This window comes from Rutilus rutilus, assembly GCF_951802725.1.
Source record: "Rutilus rutilus genome assembly, chromosome: 3".
Classification (NCBI taxonomy): domain Eukaryota; kingdom Metazoa; phylum Chordata; class Actinopteri; order Cypriniformes; family Leuciscidae; genus Rutilus; species Rutilus rutilus.
The window spans coordinates 6036771-6047527 of NC_140211.1; the positions used below are offsets into that span (position 1 = coordinate 6036771).

A 10757-nucleotide genomic window follows, 5' to 3' on the forward strand; every position below is an offset into this window, starting at 1 on the left:
TTTGCAATTACAGAGGTCAAACGTTTCCTGTAGTTTTTCACCAGGTTTGCACACAATGCAGGAGGGATTTTGGCCTACTCCTCCACACAGATCTTCTCTAGATCAGTCAGGTTGAGCTCCCTCCAAAGATTCTCTATTGGGTTTAGGTCTGGAGACTGGCTAGGCCACGCCAGAACCTTGATATGCTTCTTACAGAGCCACTCCTTGGTTATCCTGGCTGTGTGCTTCGGGTCATTGTCATGTTGGAAGACCCAGCCTCGACCCATCTTCAATGCTCTAACTGAGGGAAGGAGGTTGTTCCCCAAAATCTCGCAATACATGGCCCCGGTCATCCTCTCCTTAATACAGTGCAGTCGCCCTGTCCCATGTGCAGAAAAACACCCCCAAAGCATGATGCTACCACCCCCATGCTTCACAGTAGGGATGGTGTTCTTGGGATGGTACTCATCATTCTTCTTCCTCCAAACACGTTTAGTGGAATTATGAGCAAAAAGTTCTATTTTGGTCTCATCTGACCACATGACTTTCTCCCATGACTCCTCTGGATCATCCAAATGGTCATTGGCAAACTTAAGACGGGCCTTGACATGTGCTGGTTTAAGCAGGGGAACCTTACGTGCCATGCATGATTTCAAACCATGACGTCTTAGTGTATTACCAACAGTAACCTTGGAAACGGTGGTCTCAGCTCCTTTCAGGTCATTGACCAGCTCCTCCCGTGTAGTTCTGGGCTGATTTCTCACCTTTCTTAGGATCATTGAGACCCCACGAGGTGAGATCTTGCATGGAGCCCCAGTCCGAGGGAGATTGACAGTCATGTTTAGCTTCTTCCATTTTCTAATGATTGCTCCAACAGTGGACCTTTTTTCACCAAGCTGCTTGGCAATTTCCCCGTAGCCCTTTCCAGCCTTGTGGAGGTGTACAATTTTGTCTTTGGACAGCTCTTTGGTCTTGGCCATGTTAGTAGTTGGATTCTTACTGATTGTATGGGGTGGACAGGTGTCTTTATGCAGCTAACGACCTCAAACAGGTGCATCTAATTTAGGATAATAAATGGAGTGGAGGTGGACATTTTAAAGGCAGACTAACAGGTCTTTGAGGGTCAGAATTCTAGCTGATAGACAGGTGTTCAAATACTTATTTGCAGCTGTATCATACAAATAAATAGTTAAAAAATCATATATTGTGATTTCTGGATTTTTTTTTTTTAGATTATGTCTCTCACAGTGGACATGCACCTACGATGACAATTTCAGACCCCTCCATGATTTCCAAGTGGGAGAACTTGCAAAATAGCAGGATGTTCAAATACTTATTTTCCTCACTGTATATATATATATATATATATATATATAATATGTATCATTATTATTATTATTTGTCTCTGTATTATTCTTATTTTATCACTCCTTTTGTTTTGTGCTGTAAAAAAAAAAAAAAAAAAAAAAAATTATACATAAATAAAACCAGACAGAGAGCTTGAACATACTGTTTGACTCTCATATGGGTGTTACAATTCACCCACTATTCTATTCATTTAAATTACATTAAGGTTGACAAATCAAAATGTGTGAACAACTAGTGAAAAATCAATAGTGCAACACACAGACCTCTGATATACTATAGTAAGAAACACCTGAAACTGATTCAATCTGCATTTTATGAGGGAAGAGGAAGATGAACTATCTCAGTTACTACTGTAAACATCAGAGACAAGAAGCTGGATTGTCAAAAAAAAAGAAAAAAAAAAGAAAACATTCAAATATAAATGTTAATGATAATAATGTTTTTGCATTCACAACATTTGCTGAAGACAAAAGCCACCATGTTGTTAGAACATACGTTGTTCTGTCTATATAAAAAAAGCAACAAATAGATTTAAAAGATATCTAGATTTTTTTTTTTTTTTAAGTACTTTATCTTACAGCAAAAACACAAAATTAAACCCTTGAAATAAGTCGATTTTATGTTATGACATGAATTTTAGTCTGGGAGCTTAAGCCTTGTCTGCAAAACCAGCCATAAATGTCTTTTATCTTATGTTCTACAACATCTTCCTCTATAAGTAATTAAATCTACAATTCAAATGCTCTTAAAAGGAGAACATAAGAGAGAAAAAAAAAGGAAAAAACAACACTCTTTTAAGGACAATATGTGTGGCTCTTAAAAGAGCCTTTGTGTTGTGTGTTGAGCTGACTCCTCTACTTTGAGCTGGTGTATTTGGTCACAGCCTTTGTGCCCTCAGACACGGCGTGTTTGGCCAGCTCTCCGGGCAGCAGCAGACGCACGGCGGTCTGGATCTCTCTCGATGTGATGGTGGAGCGCTTGTTGTAGTGAGCGAGACGAGACGCTTCACCGGCGATGCGCTCGAAGATGTCGTTGACGAAAGAGTTCATGATTCCCATCGCCTTGGAGGAGATCCCGGTGTCGGGATGAACCTGCTTCAGGACTTTGTACACGTAGATCGCGTAGCTCTCCTTCATGGACTTTCTGCGCTTCTTTCCGCCCTTGCCGGCGGTTTTAGTGACGGCCTTCTTCGAGCCCTTCTTGGGTGCGGACTTCGCTGGTTCAGGCATGATGCTTCAATCAGATAAACTCAAAGTACAATAAAACGTACTCGGTTACCTAATGTAACCTCGGTTCTCTCTAGAAGAGGGAACGAGTATTGCGTAAGTTGCTTACGCTACGGGAAAGTTGTCTTTCTTTCGAGATCTGAAGCCAAAAATTATCCTTAATTTTGTATTCATTGTCAACGCAGTGCGGCAGCCGGCAGACCACGGCAGGCTGTATCAGCGTGCTCATTGGCTGCCCGGCGGCAACTGCTTAAGCCTACCAGTGAGCCCTGTATGACGTCACACCCTATCAGGGCGCTTCGCGCCCTCCACACCCTTCTAACCGTCAAGGTGGGTGTGGCCAGTGTGTATATAAGCAGGGCTCATAGGCTAATATTCTGGTTTTCACAGTCTGAAGCGCAAAAGCTCGTGGCGCGACACGGCCAGTTACGCAATACTCGTTCCCTCTTCTAGAGAGAACCGAGGTTACATTAGGTAACCGAGTACGTTCTCTTACGAGAGGTTCTCTCGTATTGCGTAAGTTGCTTACGCTACGGGAACCCCTTGTCAACGCCGTGTGCGCTGAGCATCCAGTGCATGAGTCCCAGGGAGACCGGGGAAAACAGCATGCCGAACAGGTGGCCGGTAAAGAAACAGGCCAACACATGTACAAAGCACTTCACTTCATATGAAAACAGAGCGGCACAGCCGGTCCATATATATCAATGTGAATGATGCGGCCAGTAGCACGGGCCCGCATAGTACATAAGCACATATAGGGGAAGAATAGAGCGGTCTCACCGGTCTATGTGTGGAGAAGATAACCTCAGCGCAACCGAGTGTAGGACAGGCAGCCAGCAGAGCGGGCCAGCACCGGTACACAGGCGCTTGGTGGGGAACAGAGTGGCATAGCCGGTCTGTGTAGAAAAACTCTCTTCTCTTGGTGCCATACCAGAAATATTTGCCAGTACGAGAATGTGGTCTGCGCATGAGCGACTGGGCAGAACATACATGCCACTTATACTGACAACAGTTTAGCCTGCAAGGCGGGAACTTCCAGGTTATAAAACCTCACGAATGTTGATGGGGAGGCCCAACCTTATCGCCGCCATACAAATATCGTGGATAGAAATTCCGCTGGACCAGGCCCACGAAGAGGCCATGCCTCTAGTGGAGTGGGCTCTGATACCCAAAGGGCACTGCAGGTGTTTGGAGGCGTAAGCTGCTGCGATCGCGTCCACTATCCACCTGGACAAGCTCTGTTTCGAGGCGGCGAGACCTCTGGTGCGCTCGCCGAAAGAAACGAAGAGCTGCTCGGAACGCCTGAAAGCGGCGCAGCACATAATGTAAACTCTCAGAGCCCTAACAGGGCATAGGAGGTTACCACTGTCCCCGCTATCGGATGCTGGCAGAGCCAAAAGTGAGATGATTTGCACCCTAAAGGGGGTACCAATCGCTTTAGGGATGTAACCGTGTCTCGGTCTGAGAATGACTTTAGAGTCATTAGGTCCGAACTCGAGACATGCAGGGCTAACAGATAGTGCGTGCAGATCCCCCACGCGTTTTACTGAAGACAGAGATATCAGAAAAACGGTTTTGAGCGAAAGGTATTTCAGATCCACGGATTCAAGCGGTTCTAAGGGAAAAGCCTTCAGGGCCTCCAGGACCAAGGACAGATCCCAGATAGGAACCGAGGGGGGCCACGGGGGATTCATCCGTCTGGTTCCTCTGAGGAAACGGATGACAAGCTAATTTCTTCCTATTGCATGGCTGCACGTCGTCTCAGCGAACGCTGCAATAGCCGCCACATACACTTTGAGCGTGGAAGGGGACCTGCCCTTATCCAACAGCTCTTGAAGGAAGGAGAGCACACGCGGAACCTCACATGTGCGTGGATCAACGCTCTTAGTAGCACACCATTTAGCGAACACAGACCATTTAGATGCATAGAGCCGTCTCGTAGAGGGAGCTCTAGACAGCGTGATCGTGTTTACGACCCCTTCTGGTAGCTCAACAGGTATCCGTTGATTATTCACGCATGCAGAGATCAGCGCTCTGGATGGGGATGCCAGATCGATCCACCGGCTTGAGATAGGAGATCCTTTCTCACCGGGATCGGCCATGGGGGTAAGTGCGACAGCCTCACCAGCTCTGGGTACCATATTTGGTTCTCCCAACGCAGGGCTATGAGAAGCACTGGGTGGTGCGTTTCCCTGATTCTCGTAATGACCTGTGGTAACAGGGAGATCGGGGCGTACAGCGGGAGGCTGGGCCAGGTCCGGGCCAGCGCGTCCTCGCTCCTCGAAAAAAATATCGGGCAGTGAGCGTTGTCTTTCGACGCAAAGAGGTCGACATTCGCTCTGCTGAATAGGTGCCAGAGCAACTGGACTGTCTGGGGGTGCAGGGACCATTCTCCCGGGGGAATGTTGTCTCTGGACAGTCTGTCTGGGCCGACATTCAGGTGGCCCGGCACGTGCGCGGCTCTCAGCGAGCGTAACGAGCGATGAGCCCATACGAGAAGGCGTTCTGTCAGTTTGCACAGGTTCCTGGATCTGACGCTGCAATAGCCGCCACACCTGTCGGTTCACATAGGACACCACGGACATGTTGTCCGAGCGGACTAGCACATGGTGATCCCGTATGAGTGGGAGGAAGCGCTTGAGCGCGTTCTCGACCGCTATCATCTCCAAACAATTTACGTGGAGGGATTTCTCCTGGTCTGACCAGAGGCCAAAGACCGGTTTGCCTTCGAACAGAGCGCCCCAGCCTGAGGTGGAAGCGTCCGTCGAGATAACTTTGCGGTGCGAGACAGCCCCCATTGTCACTCCCCGCTGGTACCAGTCGGCCGCTAACCAGGGCTTCAGTGCTGAAACGCAGCTCTGAGTCACTCTGATCTGGATGCGGCCGGAAGCCCATGCTCTGTGAGGCACTCGGGCGTTCAACCAGCGTTGTAGCGGGCGCATACGCAATAGACCCAGCTGAAGCACTGCTGCAGCTGAAGCCATACAACCCAGCATCCTCTGAAATGTCTTGAGAGGTGCGGTGCTGCCCGGCTGGAAAGACTCGGCCAGGCGTTGAATACAGCGCGTGCGCTGTATCGACAGGCGGGCCGTCATTGCCACAGAGTCCAGATCCAAACCCAGGAAAGAGGTTGACTGACTGGGCACTAAAGCGCTCTTGGTCCAGTTGACCGTGAGCCCCAGGCTTTCCAGATGGCTGAGAAGCACTGTTCTGTAGGCGATAAGCACTGCCTCTGACTGTGCTATAATTAGCCAATCGTCCAAATAGTTCAAAATCCGCATTCCCTGAGCTCTCAGGGGAGTGAGAGCTGTGTCCATGCACTTCGTGAATGTACGGGGTGCTAAAGACAGGCCGAAGGGCAGGACGGTGTATTGATATACCTGACCGTCGAAGGCGAATCTCAAGAATGGCCTGTGACGGGGTATTATCTGGATCTGAAAGTACGCGTCTTTCAGATCGAGAGAGATAAACCAGTCTCTCGGGCGAATTTGCGCGCGGATCTGCCTGGTTGTAAGCATTCTCATAAGAGCCTTGTTCAAATGTCTCAGATCCAATATTGGTCTGAGAGCTCCATCCTTCTTGGAAACGAGGAAATAACGGCTCTAAAAGCCCGTCTCGCTCATAGAAGGAGGTACCGGTTCTATAGCCCCTTTGCACAGGAGTGTCGCTATTTCTGCTTGAAGTAGATGTGCTACTTCTCCATTCACTCTCGTCTCGGTACTCTCCTCGCGGCGAGCGAACTGCTTAGCACCCATTCTGATGCGACTGGAATAGCTTCCCACACTTTTGCGTGTGCAGCCAGGGGCAGAATGGCATCCGGGCTCTGATCGCCGCGCATCGCGGGCTCGAGAGCTCGAAACGGAGGGGGCGGGCGCAGAGCACGCACTCTCGGTGCTTGGATACGACGGAACGCACACAGCGATAGCTGGCCGTTTTACATACAGTGTCCCGGTGGCTTGGACAGGGAACATATAGTATTGCACGCGTGGTCGCGCCAATCGATCGTCTTATTTACACCCGTATCACTGAAAGCTATAATTCGCCATCATAGCACATCTGCTATGATGGTGAATATAACGGATGTGTGTCTAACGTTACCTTTGAGTGCAGGTGAGGACACGTTCGAGCTGCATTCTGTGCAGTTAGAGCTGGAATCCGTGGAGAAGCAGATCCGCGACCTACTAGAGAGACAGGCAGAACTGCGAGATCGGCGATCCGCGCTTGAAACATCACGCGCCAATGCTCACAAGTCAGTGGTTAGTAACGTTAACCTTTTTACTCCGACCTCGTCTACTCCGTGTGTTTCTCTGCCCAGGACGCGATCATCCCTAGTTTCATTCACTCCGGTACCGACACAACACCATGGACCCTGGGTGATTCCACAGCGGAAGACGCGAGCCCGGACCAGAGCAAGGACCTCTCCGCCCCTCCCGGCCTTCGAGATCTCCACACGGAATCGCTTCTCCCCTCTACGCGAGACAGAACGCGACGCTGTGATCATCGGCAGTTCCATCGTCCGGCATGTCCACGCCACCATTGGTAAAGGTAAGGTGCGCACTCACTGCTTTCCTGGTGCTCGTGTTCTTGATGTCGCTGCGCAGGTCCCCGAGATCCTGAACGGTGACGAGCGCATCGGAGCTGTCGTACTGCACGCGGGAACGAACGACATCAGGCTGAGGCAGTCGGAGGTTCTGAAGAAAGACTACAGGAGCCTGATCGAGACGGTACGCAGCACATCGCCTGAAACAACGATCATCGTGTCTGGACCGCTTCCCACGTACCGACTAGGACATGAAAGGTTCAGTAGATTATTTGCTCTAAATGAATGGTTAATGTCATGGTGTAATGAACAGAAACTGCTCTTTGTAAATAATTGGAATCTGTTCTGGGAGCGACCTAGGCTCTTCCGCGCTGATGGCCTTCACCCCAGCAGAATCGGAGCGGCTATTCTGTCGGACAACATCTCCAAGACGCTACACACCATATGACTAGTAAGTCAAAGTCCAAATCACACTCTTTGCTGTCCAAACTTAATTGATATAAGTACCAATGTAGAACATTATATTGAAACTGTGTCTATTCCTCGTTTAGTGAGGTCAAACATTAAATCTACTGTAGAATCTAGGAAAAATCTAATTGTGATTAAACCAGAAAATCTCAATATTAGTGTACAAAAACAATTTATAAAGCTAGGTCTTCTAAACATTAGATCACTCACACCTAAGGCGGTTATTGTGAATGAAATGGTCACAGATAATAGTTTCGATGTACTTTGCCTTACTGAAACCTGGCTTAAACCAAATTATTATTTCGGTCTTAATGAGTCTACTCCTCCTGGATACTGTTATAAGCATGAGCCCCGTCTGATTGGTCGTGGCGGTGGTGTTGCAACAATCTATAAAGATATTCTTAATGTTACCCAGAAAACAGGTCACAGGTTTAATTCGTTTGAAGTACTTGTGCTAAATGTTACTCTCTTAGATGTAAGAAAGAAATCCCTATTATCTCTAGCCTTGGCTACTGTATATAGACCGCCAGGGCCTTACGCTGATTTCCTAAAAGAGTTTGCAGACTTTCTCTCAGATCTATTGGTCAATGTTGATAAAGCATTAATTGTTGGAGATTTTAACATACACGTAGATAACACAAATGATGCGTTAGGGGCTGCGTTTACAGATTTATTAAACTCCTTTGGGGTCAAGCAAAACGTCACTGGTCCCACTCATCGTCTCAATCATACGCTAGATTTAATTATATCACATGGAACCAATCCAACCGATATAGATATTATACCGCAAAGTGATGAAGTCACTGACCATTACATGGTAACTTGCATACTACGTACTGCTGAAATTTGTCATGTTGCGCCACGTTATCGACCAGGCAGAACAATCCTTCCAACCACTATAGATAGATTCTCAAATAGCTTACCTGATCTATCTCAGTTGCTCAGTGAACCCAAACAAACAGATGAACTAGAGGAAATGACTAGCACTATGAGCACCATTTTCTCTAGTACATTAGACATCGTTGCACCAATTAGATTAAAAAAGGTTAGAGAGAAAACGAAAGCACCATGGTATAACAGTGCTACGCATGTCATCAAGAGAGAAACTCGTAATTTAGAGCATAAATGGAAACAAACTAATTTAGAGGTCTTTAGAATCGCGTGGAAAGACAGTATGTCACGTTATAAAAAGGCCCTAAAAGCAGCCAGGGCTGAGCACCTCCGCAAACTAATAGAAAATAACCAAAATAATCCAAGGTTTTTATTTAACACCGTGGCTAGACTAACAAATAAACAGACGTTACCTGAGCAAAATATTCCGTTACAGTTTAGTAGTAATGATTTTATGAATTTCTTCACTGATAAAATAGAAAACATCAGAAACACAATTGTAAATGTACAATCTTTAATGGTGTCTTATGATTCAGCCTCAATTATCCCTCAAGAACAACTACACCGCTTTACTACTATAGGACAGGAAGAGCTAAATAAACTTATCACTTCATCTAAAACAACAACATGTTTATTAGATCCAATACCCACTAAACTACTGAAAGAAGTGTTACCTGTAGTGGCAGAGCCTCTCCTCAATATTATTAACTCGTCTTTATCTTTAGGTCATGTTCCAAGAATATTCAAGTTGGCAGTTATAAAACCTCTTATTAAGAAACCACAATTAGATCATAATAATCTAGCAAATTACAGATCGATTTCAAATCTTCCATTTATGTCTAAAATACTAGAAAAAGTTGTGTCCGCTCAACTGGGCTCTTTCTTGCAAGAAAATGATATCTATGAAAAATTTCAGTCAGGATTCAGGCCGCATCATAGCACTGAAACTGCGCTCGTAAAAATTACAAATGATTTACTTCTAGCTTCTGACCAAGGCTGTATCTCAATACTAGTTTTACTCGATCTTAGTGCTGCGTTCGACACTGTAGATTTGTAGAAAGTGTAGACACTTTTTTCTCTTTGGCTCTCAACGAAGGCGGTCGCATTTTCTTCCCCTCCTCTCCCTTATCTCCCCTGCTTTGCTCCTCTCGTCTCGTCTAGTCTACTGTCTTGTACTTTGAGAGACTCTCTCCGCACTGCTCTCCAAACTAAGAAATTATGGATTTGATCAACTGGTCTCTCAACGCAATTGACACCATCTTCTCGACGAGAAGCTTGGGTTCGGGGGAACCTGACTGCCCTGCCGGAACGTTCGCAGCTGGCTACACGATGGACGCGGCGGGTCGTGTGTCTGGCGGCTCTTTCCGTGGAGGACATTGAAGATATCTACCTTTTCGGAACCATGATAACAGGTTTTCTGCTGTTTGGATTAGGCATTGCCCTGGTTTATCGAGGAATTAAGAAGACGGTGACAGCTGTCCAAAACCCCACAAGGCTGCCCGTCATGATTGAAGCAGTGGGCAGAGCTGTCAGCACTCAGACTGTGACTTTGGTGACTATGAACCAAAATATTGATAACATCTTGGAGAAGCTTACAGCTTTGCAAAGGCAAATGGATCGTTTCGGAGACCCAAATGGGCCAGGAGCTGTGTAAATTGGAATGCGGCTACTCGTCCCAAGACCAAACAACCCCAATCTTATCTGCTTTCGGCCCCCCTCTACCAGCACTGGCCTTGGCCGAGGCTGCTGCTGCAACAACAACTCCCTCTGGAGAGAGCACTGCAGCGAGACGCTCTTGCCTTCCTTCCCCCACTCCCCACTGACACCTGCTGATTGTTGACTCTGTCTGGGACCTGATCAAGGTTGACTCCATGGCAACTGCTGTGTATCGCTATGACATCCTGCGGACTGAAGCACCTAGATTAGGATGTCAGGCGTAGCGACTCTCGAGGCCTACACATACACGGACTCTTACATATACACAGATATGCAATCACCCTCCCCCACCCCCCATCCCTCGCCTTCGACGCTTTGTACCCCCAGTCTGACAGGCGGGTCTGACCAGCGCCGAAAATGGCTGCAGGACCGGATGGCTGCTTGCCTGTGCTGGGTTACCTCCACCCCCCACTCCCCTCCCCTGTTGCAAGTCTTGTGTGTTCATGTTGTGTACTGATTATGTGCTAATGTTGCTGAGGTGTTTTTTTACTGTTTCCAAACTGTACTCCTTACAGGAGCATAGTCTGGGGGTTGCCTTTTTTTCCTCCTCACCTCTCCTCATGTTATGC

The 10757-nt window shown here is 47.3% G+C and overlaps 1 protein-coding gene across 1 annotated transcript; it reads right to left on the reverse strand.

Annotated features, from left to right (window-relative positions):
- Positions 1 to 2146: 2146 nt before the first annotated feature.
- LOC311287742 (histone H2B-like) lies at positions 2147 to 2584 on the reverse strand. Its single transcript, XM_084404772.1, has one exon. It carries the CDS (start codon positions 2574 to 2576, stop codon positions 2202 to 2204), a length of 375 nt encoding a protein of 124 aa, XP_084260898.1. The 5' UTR covers positions 2577 to 2584; the 3' UTR covers positions 2147 to 2201.
- Positions 2585 to 10757: the final 8173 nt, after the last annotated feature.